This window comes from Myotis davidii, unplaced genomic scaffold (genome assembly GCF_000327345.1).
Source record: "Myotis davidii unplaced genomic scaffold, ASM32734v1 scaffold142, whole genome shotgun sequence".
Classification (NCBI taxonomy): Eukaryota; Metazoa; Chordata; class Mammalia; order Chiroptera; family Vespertilionidae; genus Myotis; species Myotis davidii.
Window position 1 is genome coordinate 4940896 of NW_006294400.1, and position 21970 is coordinate 4962865.

A 21970-nucleotide genomic window follows, 5' to 3' on the forward strand; every position below is an offset into this window, starting at 1 on the left:
AATTGTGCACCTATGGATGAGGACAGTGGGTGGGGAGTGAGGGCGGAGGGTGGGGTGGGAACTGGGAGGAGGGGAGTTATGGGGGGGAAAAAGAGGAACAAATGTACTAATCTGAACAATAAAGATATAATTAAAAAAAAAAAAAGAATTGGTCATTGAGAAAAAACTGCACTTATGGACCAAAGGACAAAGTGTTCTAAAGGCAATACCTAGCAGAGTCATTTCCTCTATTTTCTACTTCTCACTGTATAGCTTATTTCCCTTCACTGCAACAATACCAATGAGGCCCCTCTCAACTTGCCAGTTATACAAAGCCACCTTGCTTTAGGCAGTTTGGGACCCGCTGTTAGTGGAAACTGTATGTCTTCAAAGAAGCATGCTTAGGAAATGAAATGTGTGTTTGAGAAATCCATAGGTGATCAAAAAATTACAAATTCCTGACCTACACTTCCCACTACTTGTGTCATATTGCAAGAAAATATAAACCAAAATGGTTCAAACTGAGTAATTTTGCTCAGCTTCAGTGTAAAAGCTAAGTCATTTCAAAACAAGTACATAAATTAGTTTTATCAGAAAGCAAGGCACAAAATAACCAGAAGCCCAATCTGGATACTGGAAGGAATAGTTACTAATCTCAAATCCACCTCACATACTCCTTCTGGGATCTTTAATAAAACCTTAAATCTCTTTGTACCTCATTTATAAACTGTAGCTGTTTTGATTATTCATTTTTTTTATCTTAACTGCATGAAGGAAGGACCAGAGAAAATACCTAAAATTACCATTAGGAATTATTAACATTAATTTAAAACAAAAAAGGGCCCTAGCCTGTTTGGCTCAGTGGATGGAGCGTCAGCCGGAGAACTGAAGGATCACAGATTATATTTCAGTCAAGGGCATGTACCTCGGTTGAGGCTATCCCCAGTTCTGGGTGATTTGTGGAAGGCAACCAATCAATGTGTCTCTCTCACATTGATGTTTCTCTCTGTCTCTCCCCCTCCCTACCAGTCTCTCTAAGAATAAATGGAAAAATGTCCTCTAATGAGGATTACCAACAACAACGAAATAAATATATAAATAATTTTTTTAAGAAAGGGCCCAGGCTGGAGTGGCTCAGTTGGAGTGTCATGGTGGGTTTAATTCCCAGTCAGGGCACATACCCAGGTTGCAGGTTCCACCTCTGGTTGGGGCGCATGCAGGAGGCAACTGACTGACTCTCACACTGATGTTCTCACTCTCTCTCCCTCTGTTTTCCTTTCTCCCCCTCTCTCCCTTCCTCTCTCTCAGATCAATTTTAAAAAGTAAAATAAAAAGAAAAGGGGGAGGAACAGAACACCTTGTGAATTCATCCTAAAAGGGAACTGAAGAAACACCTCAAAAATGTATGGTCATTTTTGCTAAATAATGGAATTATGACTGGGTTTTACTTTTCTAATTATCTGAATTTCCTGTATTAAGCATATCTTCTTTTAATTAGAGAAAACAACTGACAAAAAGGCTATTTGCACCTTGGGAGAAAAAGAAAAGTACATACAATTCTACTGTATGTGGTGGTCCTGACTCCAGACCCTTTCAAACCTTCGATCTTTCCACATGTCAACAGACTCACTTCCTTGGGAAATTATTGATCATTCTTTAAGGCTTTGCTGAACTGCTGTCTGTTCTATGAAACTTTTCTTTAAGTAACAATTATGTTCCCATGTAATTCTTATCATATCTATATTCTAGCACTTGATGAATTTTATGACAAATTTACTTGTGTGTCTTCCCCACCACCACCCTGATCCTCTAAATTCAACTGTGCATTCAGGGTTCAGTATCTTTGCTTTCTGAATAAAAGCTCAGCATTACAGAGGACAAGATCACCTAATTCTAAAACAATATCAGAAACTGAGTCAGAAGATTAGTTTAGGCAATAATAAGTGAGGAGTAATTTTTGTTATCTGCTATTTTAATAAAACTTGGCAACTTTTTTCCAACTAAAATAATGTTAACTGGATTTGTCAAAAAGAAAACTATGAAGATTAAAATGTTTTAAAAATTCTCTAACTAAACTTTCCACCTAAGAAGTACTAGCTCATCAATGTAACTCAATCAACATTTATAGAATATCTTTGGCTAAGAGCTAACTAAAGGTGTAAGATTCCTACACCAAAGGAGTCAAGCAGTGAAAACACAACATGTTCTAAATTTTTATGGAAAGTTCTCAGATTCTAATGTGAGTTGTCAAAATATTTGAATAAAAATAGCTTTGTTTTTTTGCCCTAGCTGGTCTGGCTCAGTGGATAGAGCGTTGGCCTGCGGACTGAAGAGTCCCAGGTTCGATTCCGGTCAAGGGCATGTACCTTGGCTGCAGGCACATCCCCAGTAGGGGGTGTGCAGGAGGCAGCTGATCGATGTTTCTAACTCTCTATCCCTCTCCTTTCCTCTCTGTAAAAAATCAGTAAAATACATTTTAAAAAATATAGCTGTGTTTTTTATAACTATACCATCATATAAAGCTTTTCTGTAAAAGACATAACTAAAGCATTATCCTCTCCAAGAAGTCTTTCTTGACTCCCCACTCAAGCCGAGGTAGGTTTCCATCCCCTCTACTCTATAACACCTTTTGTTAACCTCTATCATAGCATTTATCTAACTATATTGATGTTAAAAATTAAATATGGCCACAAAATTTCTACAGCTCCTTCATCATAAGATATAGTCCAGGGGTCCTCAAACTTTTTAAACAGGGGGCCAGTTCACTGTCCCTCAGACCGTTGGAGGGCCGGACTATAGTTTAAAAAAAAACTATGAACAAATTCCTATGCACACTGCACATATCTTATTTTGAAGTAAAAAAACAAAACGGGAACAAATACAATATTTGTATTTGCATGTGGCCCGTGGGCCATGGTTTGAGGACGCCTGGTATAGTCTATTTCCCTAAATCCATGAATCTGGATTACGTTTGTGACTTGCTTTGGCCAAAAGAATATGCTAGAGGTGACACCATGTAATTTCTTAACATTAGTCTTTAAAAGGGCCTACAGATTCCACATTTGCCCTAAGACCATCATGCTGTGAAGAAGCCTAAAATGAAAGACCACATGGAAAGAGACCCAGCCACTCCAGTGAAGCCCAGTCCCCAGCCAACACGCAAGATGAATAAAGTTGTGTGAGTTTAAAGAAAAGCAGCAAAACTGCCCAGTCAATCCACCAAATCATGAGAAACAATAAATTGTTTTAAACCACTGATTTATGAGATAGATAGTTATGAAGTAAAGATTAGGAGAAACAGCTGTTAACAAGATTTTTAACAACTGTCATCTACCCTAAGCTATTAGGAACCGGGTTCAATTCATCTCTACTATCATTCAGCCTTTGTAGAGACTTTCTTTGGCTGTGATATTCTGCAGTTTCACAGTCGTTCTGCTTGAGACTTACTGCTTTTTAAAGCTGAGGATTTGTCTTTCATCACTTCTGGAAAATATTCAGCTATTATCTCAAGTATTTCCTTCACCATTCTAAAGGAAAACTTAAGTATATATATTCTATACAGGCAGTCCTCGGGTTACATTGGAGATCCGTTCCTACGGTGAGACGAAACTTGATTTCCCTGTAAGTCGGAACCCACCTACATAAGGACCTACATCATTCACATGGTTAGATACATAGCAGTAATGAAGTCAAACAGTAAAAAAAAATTTAAAAGATAGTAATTCCTGACCTTTACTTGTGGTAAATTTAAAAAAACATAAAGCACATATGTACATACATCGAAATGATGGAATTTTTTTTTGAATAAATACTGTAAATGGGAGATGGCAACATAACCTCAAAACGACGTACGTCGAGTCCAACTTAACCCAAGGACTGCCTGTATATGTAAAAGCCTAAGCAACCAGATGACCACACGAATGTCTGGTAGCTATGACATGCACTGAACCCCAGGGAGCAGATGCTCAACAAAGGAGCACAAATTTGTGCACCAGTGGGGTCCCTTGGTGTGGCCTGCGGGGATCGGGCTGAAACTGGCAGTCCGACATCCCGAGGGGGTCTTGGAGTGCGAGAGGGCACTCTGCAAAGTTGCTGTTGCTTGGCAGCTCCTGCGCGGGAGAGGCGTGCATTGCCACAACTGTGCTCTCCGGGCATGAGCCTGGCATCTGGCACCAATGGGTCAGCTGAGCAGCGCTCCTGCTGTGGGAGCGCACTGACCACCAGGAGGCAGCTCCTGCACTGAGCATCTGCCCCCTGGTGGTCAGTGTGCATCATAGCGACCAGTCAGTCACTTAGGCTTTTATATACACTGAGTGGCCAGACTATTACGACCACCCCATCAGTACCTTGTTGGGCCACATTTTGCCTTTAATACTTGGCGATTCTTCTTGGCATTGACTCCACAAGATGTTGAAAGGTGATGCGAGGAATCTGACACAATGCCTGATGCAAAGGGCCCAAATCATGCCAGGAAAACATGCCCAAAACCAATACACTTCCCCCACCTGCTTGAAGGGCTGTACTCATGCATGTGGGGGTGCATGCTTTCATGCTGTTTCTGCCAAATTCTCACCCTGCCATCTGCATGATGCAACTGGAAACATGATTCATCAGACCACATGACTTTTTTCCAATGTTTGACTGTCCAATCCTTGTGTTCCTGTGCGAATTGGAGACATTTTATCTTGGTAACTGCAGACAGCAAAGGTGTTCGAGCAGGCCTTCGGCTTCCATATCCCATATGATGCAGTGTACGGCTAATTTGCCTACAAACGTCAGGTGGTCATAATAATCTGGCCATTCAGTGTATATAGATATAAGTATGTTGATCCTTCTCATCCACGTCTCCATGTCTCTTAACTGACTTTTCATACTTTATAATCTTTCAGTGCTATCTTCTGGGTAATTTCCTAAGATTTACATTACAAAAATTTGATTCTCTCTTTAGCCATGTCTATTCTGCTGATTAATGCTGAATCTTTAATTTCACTGCCTCTAAGTTTCATTTGCAGTTCTATTTTAAATTTGCCTGTTTTAAATTTTTTGATAATTTTGTTCTTTTGTAATGCTTATAAATTTTTCTTTAAATCTTTAATCATTTAAATTAGTATATCTTAAGGTTACAGCTAATGCAAGTGCCTGAATTTTGGTGAGTTTGATCCTGCTCAGATTTCTGTCTCTTGCTTATGATAAACTGTCCTTTGTATATATTTGTAAATTTTGAAATGTGTACTATTTTTTATCAGGGTTATCTGTGAGACTACCATGCAGCCCGGTTGGCAAGTATGTTTCTCCAGAGTAGTTCTACAATTTACTCTATCATGTGCCCCAGGAGTATTACCAACCCAGGACCATGCACGTAATGTAAATTCACATCCCAAACATACATGAAGGCAAGCGTATGGGTACAAAAAGCTCAACAAGGCTCTCCTCTAAACTGGCGTTCAGGCTAAGATATATAAAATTCCTTATTTTCTTCCTGTGTTTTTTCAAATCTATCCTTTCAGTTAGGAGTGGCCCTTAAGGGTGCTTTATAATGAAATCTCAGTTCTAACTACTCTCTCTGTAAAACCCAAGGCGTTCTCTCTTTCCCAATGTAGCTGCTATCAAAACCAAAGTCCACTGGTTGTAAAGAACAGTGCAGCCCCAATGTCATCTCATATGCATTGTTCTAACTTTCAGTTCCCTCTTGGCTTTTGTTCCTTAGGGATTTTCTTTATTGTCTTATGAATACAGCTATTATTAAAGGGGTGTTTGTTATATTTCATCCAGCTTTCCCAAGTATTTTGTGCTGGTATTCTAAGGTTTTCTAGGTCATCCTATTTTCAAAATAGGAGTTCTTATCCTCAATGCCTAAAACACTTGGTAGATTACTAGATATCACCTGAATATTCAACAAACCACTCAATTAAAACTTTTGAGATGGAAGAGTGATAGACATATTAAATGTATTTTCTAAATTCAATGCAGTTTTAAAATCTACTAGTGGCTGAGAAAAAGTATCAAAAAGAGTGAGCATAACTGGCAACAAACTTGCAGTAATCCTGTTATAGTTCCCTCTGATAACAGAACTCAGAGTTATCTACTTTTATTACTACTTCACTTCCCAGGTCTTCACACACAAAAAATGGTATATACTGTATAGGTGTACTATAATTACATGGAAATAGAGAAAACATTTTAAATTTGGAGAACATGTTGCTCAATTTAGCTGAGTAAGTATCTCTTGGCACTGCGTTGTGCCACCTTGGATTAGGGGTGACACAGGTAAAGTGAAACTAGTCCTTTGATAGTCTTCAATGAGTCTAATTTAGGATGTTTTTTGCTCCAACACTGTGCTGGAACATCTCTGGTGAACTCCCAGACTTTCACAAAGGTACTCTCATCTGTAAGTGATTATCTAAATCAGTGTTCCTTGAGAGCAGAGCGGTAGAAAACTCCTGTACTGCTATTTTGATGGCATCATCTCCTGTTAACTCTTTCTTTTGCCAGTTGAAATTAACCGTTGAGCTTCTCTAGTGAATTTTTCATTTTAGTTTTTGCTTTCCCATTCAGAATTGCAGTTAGGTGCTTTTTTTTTGTTGTTGTAATTTCTATCTCCTTAATGATATTCTCTATTTAATTTAATACTGTCACTGAACTTTATTTCTTTAAGCATGATTTATTTCAATTCATTAATGTTAATAATGGCTACTTTGAAGAGTTGGTATATTAATTCCAACATGACATTCTCACAGGCAGTATATACTGCCTTTTCTATGATGTATGGATTGTATTTTGTTTCTTTGCATTTTTCACAATTTTTGTTTGTTGGAAACTAGGTATTTTAGGTATTATATTGTATCAATTTTCAGTATTGGTCTCCCCACTCTTGTTATTTTTTATGCTTGCTTGTTAGTTTATTGCCTAGCAGGCTTATTTTAGTAAATTCTAGTCCCCTAATTCCCACAGTGTTAAGGCGCTGATGTTGCTCCTTTGGGTATAAGATTAGGATTTGCCTACAGTCATCCCGGGATAAGAGTGGTTTTAGCAATATGCTCTGTCTCCTTCTCTGACCACTCCAGTAATTGTGGCTGATTGCTGTATAGTTTTCAACAAATATAAATTGCTCCACAGAATATACCAAATTGAGGTTACTTTGAAGGGAGAGCTCCAGAAGTCAGTGTTTGAGTTTTGTTCTGATCCGAGGTGGTCTCCGCCTAGCAATCCTACAGTTAAACCTGTATGTCCAATCAATCTACAAATCTCTTCCCAATTACCTTTCACTACACCTCCACTGTTTTGGGGAGTACCCCTAGGCTTTAATATATCCACACTCTGTTGTAAATAAAATCAATTCCTTTGGAAAGAGATTAGGAACTGTTTTATGGCCCCCTTCTCACTATAGGCAAAACCTCTGAGCCACAGCTATAAGGTTGAAAGTATAGACAATGGCATGCTTCTCCTTGAGTGATACCTCATCTTCAGAAGCTGAGCACTTGGTGGGTATGGGAGGTGGAAGAATAGTCTCAAGTCCTTTTGGCTTGACTCTAGTCATGGGGACCACTACTCTACATGCAAGGGCAATCAGGCTCCTGGTATACTCAGCAGCACTACGCCCAATGTATAGCCTCCATGCAGAGTTAAGGGCTGGGCCCCCCACCACTGTCACACTTGGCCAGCAAAAAAAAAAAAAAAAGCTGGAGGCAGGGTGAGAAATGCTATTGTCTATAAGATAGCCCTCAGACCTGTGAGCTGGGGGGTGGGAGCGGGGTGGGAAGGAAACCCTATTTTCTTGATTGCACCAATGTGAAATGGACTTATTACCATGATGTTTGGCTGGGATAGAGGAGGGGGAAAAAACGGGTCTTGGTTCAAATACCATAGAATTGTTTACCAAATTTTAGTAAATTTCCTTGAATAAATGTTTCTTCATCCTTTAGAACATTTCCACAGACTTTCAGAGGTTGTTTTTTAATAACTATTACCACTGCTGCTGGGGAACAGTTCCACAGAACTTCCATGCTGTTATGCTGGAGGTGCCCAGCCAGTGAGCTTTGTAAAAGTGAAAAATATATCATGCCCCATTCAAAACTCTCCAAAAATTTCTTTCACATCTGTAACGAAGCCCAAATTCCTACTAAACTCTAAAAAGTTCTAATTAAACCAGCCCTACCTGTCATTGGATCTCATCTTCTAGCACTTACTTACTTCATTCATTCTGTTCTATCTCTGTCCTAATAAGGGGAAGCCTCTTCAGGGTCTGTTTTCTATCCCCTGTGGAAAGCTCTTTTCCCTGATTTCTCCTTGATCTTCTTCCTCATTTCATTCAGGTCTCTGCTCACATGTCATTTCAAGACATTCTCTAAAATAGTACCTCCTTCACTCATTATCCACATATCCTACTTTGATTTTCTTCAAAGCACTTAAATTTACTTATATTTGCTTTCTTATTTGCTTGTAGTCTGTTTCCTCCAAGAAGGACACAGGGCTTTCTTTACCTATCTTATTCACCACTGTATCTCAAGTATTTAGAACTAGAGTCCTGATGCACAAAATTAGTGCACAGGCACGGTCCCTAGGCCTGGCTGGCAATCGAAGCACAAGCGTCTGGCATGGAAGGGAAGGTCCCAGCTGACCGCTGGGCCCTAGGCAGCACCTGGGCCCCGCCTGGCTCCCTTAGCACCTGGGAGCCAGGTGGCGGCCCCACTTCTGCCACTAGTCGTCTGCAGGTTGATCAGGCCCCACTTGCACCCATCTTGGCCTGGCACCACCCACTCACCCGCTCCACCATCCCGCCACGGTCCCACTCTCGTGGGGGCCCATCGGGGCCGGCAGCACCGCATCACCGACACCCGCCATGTTCCACACCACCCCCTGGTGGTGAGCACATGTCATAGCGAGCAGTCAAACTCCAGGTCGAGGGGACAACTTACATATTAGGCTTTTATTATATAGGATAGTACTTGGCACACAGTTGATAATAAGAAAGACTTGTTAAATGAAAATATGTAAACAGGAATAGAAATGTTTCTAAAGCTACTTACATTTTAAATGATGCTAACAGGTAAACTTTATATTTATATCCATAAAGAGCAAAACAATAACAGAGTATGGGAAAAGAAGTAATAATTGTTTGGCTGAGAAAATATGAACAAACAGAAGTGGCCAAAAGCCAGGAGTTTAAAGGTCCACTTCAATAATACTAAAATTCTTTTTTATAAATAGCACTGCTGACCTGCCACTGCCCTTACACTACATACACCAAAACAATCACTTCAAATTCAATGAGAAAGTGAAAACAACACTAAAATTACAAATGTTTACACGACTGCTAATTTTGACAGTTAGGAGTAATAGAAGTTTAGGAGTAATCAAATTAAAAATTTTTAATCAAATATAAATGTGTCACTATCACTAATTGTAAATAAAACTTTTTAGTATTAAAAAAGAAAGGATATTATTTCCATGTTCTCACTTGCACTCCATATACCTTCCCATTAAGGCCAAATTTTGCAATGGGCTTAGCAAGGTTAAACAGAAGAAACTTAGGTTATGGAGTTTTACCTTGAGTCCTGTTTTCTCGTCATCACTCCCATTATTTGTAGATGGTGTCTCATCTCCTTGCCTGGAAACCAAGACAAAATCTTCACTATTAAGAGTGGATACTGAGTCTGAGGACACACTGATTTTTCCAACAGAAGCCTTGTCATCCATGACTCAAGAATGAAGCTCAACTCATGAATGATTAAATATTTTTAAAATGCCTGAAAAACAAAAACCATAAAGATACTCAAAAAGAATGTCTACCAGATATTCATTTATGCTCTAATTCTTACAAAATACAAATGGAAAAACTATTTAAAAAACACTTCCAAAATATTTTCCCAAGACTTTCATCACTTACAGTTTAGGTTTTCTAATCTAGATAATAAGGGAATTTAATGCTATTCAGAGCCAAGATATTTCAGATTTCAAATAAATAAAACATATTCCCTTGAGAACAACTCTATCTACAGTAATTTATTTGGCACATGTTGCAACTCTGTTCTTGGCCTTTAAAATTATAACAGTACTACACTTCTGTTTTCTATCCTTTAATTTGTAAAGATGTACAAATAAATTATATTGAAGGCACTCAAGTAAATCACTAAGGTTTTCCTACCATTATTGAACTAACATGTGTTTTTAAGAAAGAAAATTCTACATTAACCTCCAAGAGAAATAAATTAAAGTCAGGGCAATCATAAATTCTACAATTGGGAAATACCTTATGTAGCAAGGAATCAGAAGTCCATTAAAAACTTAACCTCCCCATTTCACAGTTTCTTAGAACTCTACTCAATATGAACATTACCAATAAAAGTGTTTTAAGCCATAAATTCCCAACAGGAAGTATAAAAATGTGTCACTTATGAAAAGCCATTCAATTATTTATTGACTCCTAAAATAAAACTCAAATTCATCTACCATTTAAAAACCTGGTTCTGCATACTTTGTGGCAATGTTCTCATTTGGTTGCCAAAACAGCAACAGAACAAATACAATGTTATAATATAGTCAGAAAGCTTTAACCAATTAGCGGGAGTAACTCCAGCTCTATGCTCATCTTGTACCTCTAAGTAAAGGTTCTGAGAGTCTGTTTAATCTTTCCAATTAAGAAATTCTGATTTATTCTTTGGATTTTTAATTGAACATATATTAATTGAACATATACCACATGCCTCGCACTATTTTTCCTTCAAAGGTTCACACCTAGATAACCACCTGGCAGCATGAGTCACACAATCTCTAAATAATATAGCTGAAAGAAAACTTAGAAATCATAAATAATATTAAACAAATAAGGAAATGGCAACTCCAAGAAAGGATCATTTAACTAGCTATAACTAAGGCTCTAATCGAGAACTCTTTGCTGCTTTCTACTTAAATTTCTTTGCTTCCAGGAAATCACAGCTCTACATTTCATAGCACAAAATCTAAATGCATGCTCCAGAATGTACTTTTGAAAACTTTTTTTTATTGTAGTTCTGCTTCATCCAGTCAATGAATACTTACTGAGTGTCTAGTGTCTGAAGAACAGATTAGATTCTCGCCCCCAAAGAGTTTATAGTTTAGTTGAGAATACTGAATAGGTACTGATTTAGGGTAAAAACAAAACAAAAACTACTACTATGGGAACATGTTCAGAGAGGCGCTTAGATATGGAGCTAAGATATGTATTAGAGGTGGTAATAATGTCTTTGCTAAGGACATATAGGGTGTACCCCAAAAATGTACACACACTTTAAGTAACAGCTGATAACTCAATTTTCATTCCTTTTCAGGTATAACTTATTTGAAAGAATGGATGAAGCCAGATGAAGCTCTGAAGAAAATGTATCCTATAGGGATCCATCAAAGATAAAGTTACAGTACAAAACCAGCAACAGTCGATGAATTGAGGGTGCACAAATACAGAACGAAATTATTCTTTCTTTGATGTTTGCAATTCCATTGTTTTTCATTATCAGCAGTGCTTGGACCAGAATGATCATCAGTTTGAAAACATGTGTTGACAAAAAAAATAAATTCATTTCTGTAGATTCTTTTAAATTTTGAAAATGAACTTTATGTTAATAAACACTGACTTTATAATCAAGATGTGTAAACATTTTTGGGGACACCCTGTGTACAGACAATCCCTAAGTTATGATGGTACAACTTTATGATGGTGCAAAAGCGATACACATGATAAATTACCTGAGATACTCAACACTTTAGCATAAAATAGTCTCTGTTAAATAATTTTGCCCACCTGTAGGCTAATGTACGTGTTCTGAGCACATTTAAGGCAGGCTGGGCTAAGCTATGATGTTCGGTAGGTTAGATATATTAAATGCATTTTTGAATTACAATATTTTAAATTATGATGGGTTCATCAGGACATAACCCCATCATAAGTCGAGAAGCATCTGAACTTCAATACCTCCACGTATCTGTACTCATAGTATACTCTTCTTAAAGTGGTTTCCTTGCTTCTGTGCTCCATCAACTGCAACTCATCATTCATGAATCTAATCCTCCCTTTTCTAATAGTCTGCCCATTTTCACCCCCAAGCCAAATGAATTATTTGCCTTATTTCTGCTCCCACAGCATTTTACATTTTTTATAGTGCCTATATATAGTATTACAATTTGCTGGTGAATGCCTAATTTAATCATTACATATCTATTTTACAGATGAGGAAATTGAGGCTTAAAGATATGGTGTAACTTATTCAAGGTTAGGGTTGCAATGTAACTGCTTAGAGGCAAAGCCAAAATGTGAACCCAATGACCTACTTAACTTGATAAAAAAGGTATGAGTGGTACTTGTAACTGAACTTGACATGCTTGAGACTAACTGTGCTAGTCCAGCCACTAGTCCAGGGCTCAGACTTATCTTTATTCCTTTAGTTTTCTTGAAACTCTTTCTTCGTAAAGGAATAGTATTGACTGCCTCCAGCTCTACCACTTCAAAGGTATTCCCCACACAAACTGAGCAGTCCCTCTCAAAAATCTGCCCACCCTCCTCTCACTCTCATGAACCTCTTCTAAAAATCAACAACACAATTTCAAAGCCAAAAGAGTTCTTTTCTGTTCTCATCTTACTTCTACCAGCTGAAATAAATGAAAATACTGACCATTTTCTTATTCTGAAACGCTTCTTTTTCCTTCCATTTTCTACCTCTGCTACCTTTTCTCAGCTGTCATTTAAGTTCCTTCTCTTCTGTCCATTCATTAAATTCTATCCCGTTCCTCTTCTTTTTCCACATTTCCTCCTGGCTATCTCACTAGCTCACTGGCTAACTTCTCTTTACTTCTGACAGGCTTACAGTGGTATAGGAAAAACACACAGAAACAAGTACTTACAATACAGTACAGTCTAGTGTTTGCTATAATAGAGGTATGCAAAGGGTGTTATGAAAACACATAGGAGGGCTCTGCTACATGTCCCATGCCCATCTCAAAATCAATTCCACGTGTGCAAAGCGGACCCCCATTCACTACACAAGTATATTCTTCCTTGTAAGTTTCCTATCCTGGTTAACAACTACTGATACAAGACAGGAATGTCAAAAAATCCTTGAATCCTTTTCTCATTCTCCCTTGAAACTCTAAAGGATTTTAATTTCAAAACGTATTTCCCAAATCTATTCCTGCTTTCCTATCATTCATGTCACTGATTGGTGAGTATCTCATTCTTTCAACTTCTCTACATGTAAATTCCTTTTCTAGACTCTCTAGTAACTGGTTATCAGCATCCCATAGTTGGTTAACTTCTAAAATTCAGAATTTGATTGTATATCCCACCCATTCCTCAAAACCTTTGATTGCTCCTGACTCAAAACAAAAATATTCCACCCTAGCCGGTTTGACTCAATGGACTGTGGACTGAAGGGTCTGGGGTTTGATTCTTGTTAAGGGCACATGCTAGGGCTGGGGGCTTGATCCCCAATAGAGGGCATGCAAGAGGCAGCCAATCAATGATTCCCTCTCATCATTGATATTTCTATCTCTCTCTCCCTCTCCCTTCCTCTCTGAAATCAATAATAAATATTTTTAAAAATAATAATCCAAATTCCTTATATCATTAATTCTTCAAAATCTCTGAAGCCACTCTATCATTCTAGTCTTAACTCTTATTTCTATCAAACCATACTAGACAACTCACTAAATTAGTCATGCATTTTTATACTTTCAAGGCTTTGCTCACGCTGTTTGCTAAGGTAGGAATGTCTTCACTTTCCCAGTTAGTCCTTCTCCCCAAACAACAATCTGGTGATACAATCAAACATTCAATCTCCCTATTTCCCTCTGCAATATTCCTTATTTCCCTCTAGGGTTCCTAAAGCTTTCATTTGCTTTTTAATTCTACCACAGAATTATAGCATTTATCACACAGTAAAATATTCTATCTTTCCTACTGCACTGTATTGGTTGATCATTCTAGAAACACTTGCTAAATATAAACCACAAGGTAAGTTCTGGGAATACACTGAGCTCACACAGTCCCTTTAAAACTACTTGTGGCCCTAGCTGGTTTGGCTCAGTGGATAAAGCATCGGCTTGTGGACTGAAGGGTCCTGGGTTCAATTCCGGTCAAGGGCACATGCCCTGGTTGAGGACTCATTCCCCAGTAGGAAGCATGCAGGAGGCAGCCATCATTAATGTTTCTATCTCTCTCTCCCTCTCCCTTCCTCTCTGAAATCAATAAAAATATATCCTTCTTATATAATAAAAGGTTAAAATGCAAATCAACCAATCGATGGAACAACTGGTCGCTATGACACGCACTGAACACCAGGGAGCAGACACTCAATGGAGGAGCTGCCCCCTGGTGGTCAGTGCGCTCCCACAGGGGGAGCGCCACTCAGCCAGAAACCCTGAGCTGGGCTCACGGCTGGCGAGCACAGTGGCGGCAGCACTAAGGACATCCAACTGCCGGCTTAGAGCGGGCCTAGGTCGGCAGTCGGACATCCTCCAAGGGCTCCTGGACTGCGAGAGGGCACAGGCTGGGCTGAGGGAACCTCCCACACACACCCCAAGTGCACGGATTTCGTGCACAGGGTCTCTAGTTTAAAAATAAAACTACTTGAGGACAGGGAACTTAGATTTTATTCATATTATCTTCATATCCTATTTTTGCCTACTGTCAGTACTCAATAAATTTGATTGGTTGAATAATACTTTACATCAGTGTTTAACTGATACGGTCTAAGTAATGTGAGGACAAATGACAAATATGCTATAGTACATACACATGATTAGGATGTGAATACGAATGATGACTGGAATGAAGAGACTCAAAAAGGGCCACCCAGACTGTGGCTAACTCTTTGGCAAGTTGCCAACTTTCACAGCCAAAACAAGTTAAACAACACTGAGTCACAAAACATATCTTGGATTCCCTTTGGACCCAAATACTCTCTTATCACTTCCCTCTCAATGCCCATCATTTTTGTTGGTCAACCAGTAAGAAAATGAGTGCAGTTTTAGGGAATCTTAAGGGGAATATTTAAATCACCTTGCTAAACCTAAAGAGTTCCAATTTTATACCCAACACTAGAGTCCCGTTGCACGAAGAGATTCGTGCAATAGGCCTTCCCTTCCCCTGGCTGCCGACAACGGTTTTCCTCTGGCACCGGCAACCCAGGCCTTCGCTCCGGCCCAGAGCCTTCCATCTTTGCTGCTCCGCCCTTCGCACCTATGTATGCAAATTAACCGCCATCTTCGTTGGGTTAATTTGCATACTCTCCTGATTGGCTGGTGAGCATAGCAGAGAGACGGTCAATTTACATGTTTGTCTATTATCAGGTAAGATGGTACTAAGAAGCTTTATATGCATTAATGCTAATCTTTATACTAACCTTGCCAAATAGGTATTAACTTCATATGACAGACAAACTGGAACTAGACTGGTTCAATAACTTAAGTTCATAGAGAAAATTATGGAACTTGATCCAAAACCTGGTATCTAGGTACCACTGTTCTTTTCTGAAATGCAGCTCTCCTCTGTGGTGTTCCTGTCTCCATTATCTCCCCATTCCAATCCAAACTCTTATGCTCCTCCTAGTTGCGTTCTTCTAAAATACAGATCTGGTAAGATTACTCTCTGCTCAGAAAAAGAACAAGATAGGAAACAGCAAAGGAATCAAATTTCAAAGATGCTATAGCAGGCCAATTCCTGTGGGTTTGTAGCCCTTTAAAACTAATCAAGCAGAGTGCAAGAGAAGATATGGTATTTTTTAAATTGCACTATGTTAATCTCAGCCTTTTTCTTTTTTTTCTAGCTCTGAAGTTTGTTTCCCTGCATTAGTTTTCACATAAATTTCTTACAGCCTATCCCTGGGAAGGGTGGGGAAATCTAACAAAACTCTACAGAAAATCATCCCTTCTTATCCTATCTAATAATAGACAAACATGGTAATTGACTGTACCTTTGCTACACCTCCCATTGGCTAATCAGCAAGATATGCAAATTAACCCAACCAAGATGGCGGCTGGCAGCCACGCAGCTGAAGCGAGCAGGAGGCTTGCTTGCTCCAGTGATTGAGGAAGCCAAGGTTCCCCGCCTGCTGTGCCTCGGCTCTGAGCTCCAAAAGCAACATAGTTTCAATTATAGAAGTTAAACAAACCCAGATACCTGCTTTCAGCAGGCCGTGGCCTCAGAGCAGTGACAGCAACAAGATTTCAATTATAGAAGGTAAATAAATCCCAGAATAGAAAAGAAAAGAGGGATGTCTGATTGCCAGCTTAGGCCCAATCCCCCGGGAGCAGGCCTAAGCCAGCAGGTGGTCATCCCCCAAGGGCTCCAAGACTGCAAGAGGGCACAGGCCAGGCTGAGGGACCCCCCGAGTGCACAAATTTTTGTGCACCAGGCCTCTAGTTTATTTGTAAAAAAAAATTCCTTTCCATCACGACACTAATTGCTAAACAATAGATGTGTGTCTTCATTTAAGTCTGACACTGAATTTGAGGGCTAAAGTAACTCTTTGAGAACCATATTAATGTAAGCTTTCTGAATAATTTTAGCTTTGCTTATAAAAGCACAAACAAAAGAAAAAAAACTTATTAATTTTGGGCCTACAGCAATTAGGCAAGATAAACCACTTTATCTAAGTCAGTTAGGCAAAATTTAACCTATAATGCCTGTGACAATTTACTTCCTTAAACTATGGAGTTAATCTTTTAGTTCAATTCCAGATGAAATAAAAAAAATAAACACCTTAGGAATATAGGAATTTGTAAGACAAAAGTATTATCTTAAGTTTTTTAATTTTTAAAATATTTTTAAAATTTTAATCTTCTAAAATTGTGCTTGAATATACATAACATCATAATCGTTACCATTTTAGCCATATTTAAATGTACAGTTCTGTGGCATTAAGTACATTCACATCGTTGTGGAACCATCTCCACCATCCATTGCTATAACTTTTTCATCTTCTTCAGCTGAAATAACACCTACTAAACAATAACACTCACTAAGCAATAACTCTCATTCCCACAGGCAACCAATACTCTACTTTCTATCTTTATGAATTTTACTACTCCAGGGACCTCATATAAGTAGTGGAATCATACCAATATCTGTCTTTTTATGGCTGTCTTATATCACTTCAAAGTTCATCTATGTTGTAGCCTATGTCAGAATTTCCTTTCTTTTTAAGGTTCAATAACATTCCAATGTATGTATATGCCACATTTTGTTTATCCATTCATTGGTCAATAAAAGTTTTTAAAGACTGGTTGTAACTTAATAGGATTGTTAGAATAAAACTCACAAAATCAGTAAAGTGCCTAAAGAAGTCAGCCAATGTTTTCAGAGTTATTTCTCACTTTCTCATGAATAATCAAGCTTCATTAAGACTTTTAAAAGTCAACAACAGTCTGGTTTTAAAAAAACAACAACAACTGGGAGTTGAACTTCTTAGTCCTTTTTGATATACAATACATGATATTATAGCTTCAGTTTTCTCATATGTAAAATGAGGGGACTGAACCCTTTCTATTATTTTGTGAATGAGTATCCAGGAAAGGAGCAGGGATGCCAGGTGCTTTCAAGTCCTAATCCTTGATAGAAGCATTAGTTCCATTTTTACAAGTGAAGAAACTGAGTCTCAGAGTCACTAAGTAGGTTACCTTTAGTTATATAATATACTCAGTAAGTGGCAGGCTTGGGAAATCTAAATCAGTTTATTCTAAAGTTCACACTCTCCTCTCTATATACTGATACCTCTGGTCAGTGAAAGACAGAAGATGTAAGGCCAGGAGATGAAAAGCACCTACAGCTCATTTAACACTACTGATTAAGTGCAATTCTGTTGACACCTGAAAAAACTAGCCCATATAAGTGGTTTCCCCATGTTCCTGTGGCTATTTCAGGAAAGAAACCCCCCCCCCCACAACACAGTAGCTCTGAAACGAACTATTTAAATTATTCGGATGGCATTTCCACAACAGACACTTATCTCTGGGAACACAGGAAAAGTCAGCTTAATATTATTGTACTACTCATTCACAAGGTCAGATTGTATTTCTGACCTTGCTAATATAGATATTTTTTAAAGGTAACCTTGTCTTTACTTATTCTGAAACAAATTTCTAAAGCATAATGTAATTCATTTTTTAAATATAAAAATGTGAATATTTTTGAGCAATACAGAATCATTCAAAAACTTTTCTTCCTTTTAGGAAATTAGTCATATGTTTTCTTCTTATCTACAGTGAAGAAAACAAATCTATCCCATTTAGAGTGTCAACCTGTCTACACTCAAATCTGAAACATTTATTACTCATTTCTCCTTAAACTATGTGAATTTAATGCCATGCAAGCAAATCATCTGATAGATAACCAAAGCCTAAGATATATGCAATAAATATGTTTCTCCTTTCTATGACCTATGACTTTCAGGGGAATGTGTATAGACAAACCACAAATGTTTGGCAAAAGACACGTTTCATGCACTTTCTGATAAAAAAATAAATAAAAACAAAAGACCCTGGTCCACAGTTTCACAAGGATGGTGGGACATTTGACAAGTATGGGCAATCAATAAACATTTTCTGAACATCTTCATTAACAGCACTGGAATAGGCACTGCATATTAAAAATTTTAATAAATATTCAAGTTCCACAGGTGTTTTTAAAACTACCTGAAAAGATCTTTTCTCACAAGCAAAAGCAAAAATAAAACCTTCTGCTAGGGAACAATTTTAGACAGAAATCACCCTTTTCTTCAATTCGCAGAGAACTAAACAGGTAAGTACAATAAAGATATAACCATACCATTTCTCTTCTGCAGATATATCAGAGGTCTAGTCATAGACAATCATGTATCACAGCAAAGGGGTTTATGTGATATGTTCCTTTTCTTACATTGCCAGAATCCATTTATCAGCAAACTTCAAGGGCATATAGAATTTATTGCCTATACAGTAAAAATATTAAAATGATTAACTCAAGCCTCTTCCCTACAGTAGTATTACAGAAATACCCAACTTTCAATCCAATTTAGCCTTAAATGCTGTCTCTAATACCCTTGATGATATTTACAATATGTCCCCTAAGGAAGATTCTGCATATCAACTTCTTTCCCTGATATAAAGGTCATCCTCAGAAAATGGAAAATTATAACCATAGGTTGATGGTTATAATTACCAAAATGTATAAATAATGGAAAATGGGAAAAAGAAGTTTCAAAAATATAGTTAAGATATACTCCTTCATATTTTAAAGCCAAGGTAATATACACTATTTAATGTCATGCATGAACTTGAAAACAAGTTTTACTTTTACTATTTAATGATCCATAGAAAAAGGGAGGTTAGGCCTTATAGAACTCTACTATGATATAAAGAACCATTAAGAAATTCTCACTGTTGACTACCTCAAAGTATTACAGTTGCTTTGGAAAGAGAAAAACTTACCAGGTTAAATTCTATAAACTAAAGTGCTAATGACTTGCAAACTGCCATATTTGGTCAGTCTTTGCACACAAAGGGAAAGATAGCTGTTAGGGTTAACAAGAGAGGTTACAATGTAAGTTTAAATGTCTATCTAATATTGTTTTGACTTACAAGTTTTCTATCTGAGGATGATCAGAAAACAAGAGGACAGGAGGGACAGAACAAGGTAACTAAATTATTGCAAAATGAAACAGCTGTTAAACTGATAAACTGTTTTTTTTTCATATATACCAATGGACATGACTCTATTTTAGCCTTGGATTTTCTTTCTTTGGGACCTAACTATGGAAAACCAATAAAACAAGGCAATTACATACAAAGCACCCAAATGTCATGCCCAACTATGAGTTATCTATGTTAGTTAAATTAGTATGTCTTTAATATTTGAGTTTTATCACCAAGAAAGATGATATGAGTTTTATTCATTTATTCCACATGCTTGAAAAGGTTAATGATATCTGATTATATTGAAAACTACACAGATATTATAGGCAGCCTATGTCAAAACCTCAGCACACTCAACAGTAGCACCAATTAAAATGAATTATTTTCTGAAGCCTGCAGTCAAAGGTCACTTGTTAAAAACAATTACTGTGAAATGATGAGACCTTCAAAGTAGGTTTTATTTTAGCTGGACACATTCTCAATAAAAGACAATGACTTCTTTAAAAGAATCTGGGCTGCAAAGTCTAGCTGGAAATATACTCAATAAAAGACAATGACTTCTTTAAAGAATCTGGGCTGTAAAGTTGATATATATTTGTGGAAAAATCATGTCACCCTCATGTAAATAATATGCAGAATACACTTCTTTCAATATGCAGTAGGAAAGATAAGAAGCAGGTGCCTTCACTTTTACAGTATCACTAAATTACCTCTTAATCCAGAGTAAGCACCTGTAAACTGCTAATAGAACACCATGCCAAAAAAAGGCCAAAATGTGTCTATAGTTATAGGTTAACTATCCAGACAAATATATACCTTAACACCAAGGAGTTAATTAACTGTACACTGAATTATAAAACTAAAACAACAAAAAGGAAATGTACCAAAAAGTAGCAACAGTTCAATTACAAATTTGAGTTGATAAATCCTATTAAAGCCACTTATGAATTTTAAATGTTACTCATACAAATCAATCATGGATTCAAATTTTACTAATGCAAACTGAGTTCTACAAAGCAAGATCACAAAGAATTCTCTCCCTTATTCATTTGCAGTTTGAGTAAACACTACTTAAAAGCCTTCAAAATATATAAAACAGCACTCTCCACCAACAGGTCCCTTTTTTTTTTTAAGTTAAATGTGCACTTCCTTGGCAACTAAGTCTTTTTTCAACTACTTTTCAAACATCAGTTTAATGTGACACAGTTTAAGTCACCCTCCATTGTTTTTTACTTCCTAAATAAACAAAGCAGCTGGAAACACACACACACACACACACACACACACGTATGTGAATACAGGTGTTTATTAGAGTGAAAATAACAAAATAATTATGAAACCTATCCCTGGCAGTTTTTTTTCCCTCCATTGATAAAAATAACAAAAGCTATAAAATATCTCACATTCAAATTGGAACAGGATTTTGAACTAATGGAGAACTAGTAGTGTGAGTACCAGTATCATGATTACTTCTGCTTCCAATATAAATTAAAAGAGTCCCCGAGTAACCCTAGTATGGAAATGCCTGTAAAAGCAGGTGCAGACGGTAACAGCTTGAATGATACTGACCAAAGTACTACCAGGCAATGGACAGCGAATTCCTGGAAGTCTGGTTATTTTCTGGCTTAACACCTAAAACCCTGAAGTTTGCATCCACAGCAAGGAAGTACTGGGAGCAGATATTTAAAGAAGATGGGGCGAGTGGGATGCCGCAGGCACTTCAAGTTTAGGCGGGGAAAATGAGATGGTAAGGCCAGCACGAGAGGGCAGATCCACACCAGAAGAAAGCAAGTCTTTCAAATGAGTCACAGCCCAGGAAGACGGGCCGGGGCCGGGGCCGAGGCCAGCCCAAGTCAGATACGGGCCCTGGGGGCAAGAGGGAGAAACTGAGGCGGAGGAAGAGGCCAGATGCCCACACAGGACCTGGCTCCAAACATTAAAGTCAAAAGCCAAACAGGCTTTGCTAGGGGCCCAGAGGGGCAGCCACAAGTGTAAGACTCTGCAGACAGACACCCACCCAAGACAGGGGGAACCGGTTCGGGCAGGGGCGCCGAGAGCGTTCCCACCTGCGCATGCGCCCTCTCCCCTCCGCCGCAGCTTCCCCTCCCCCCAATCACAGCTCCCCTCACAACACGGCTCTTCGAGGGAGCTGAACGCAGTCTCCCCGGCCCTGGCCCGCGGGATGGGAACACAGGTTGGCTCCTCGCAGAGGATACCCCCTGGCTTGGTAGAGGGAAGGTGGGAGGAGGAGGAGGGGAAACGCGGCCCTACCCGACCCGCCGTCTCCTCCTCCACCGCCTGCCGTTCGCCGTCCGGGAGGCTTCGTCGCCTGGGCCTCCCTAGCTGCCCAGCC

At 38.4% G+C, this 21970-nt stretch overlaps 1 protein-coding gene across 2 annotated transcripts in view; it reads right to left on the reverse strand.

The window, feature by feature from the left end:
- RABGAP1 (RAB GTPase activating protein 1) overlaps window positions 1–21970 on the reverse strand; it is a 126668-nt gene extending 104698 nt beyond the window's left edge. Inside the window, exons 1-2 of one of the 2 annotated variants that reach the window (XM_015567104.1) lie at window positions 21889–21970; window positions 9526–9725 (exon numbers count right to left, since the gene is read on the reverse strand). In XM_015567104.1, the coding sequence (XP_015422590.1) occupies window positions 9526–9675 (150 nt within the window). In that variant the 5' untranslated portion in view covers window positions 9676–9725; window positions 21889–21970. The remainder of the gene's footprint in view (window positions 1–9525; window positions 9726–21888) is intronic. The other variant, XM_006768604.2, reaches the window with a different exon arrangement.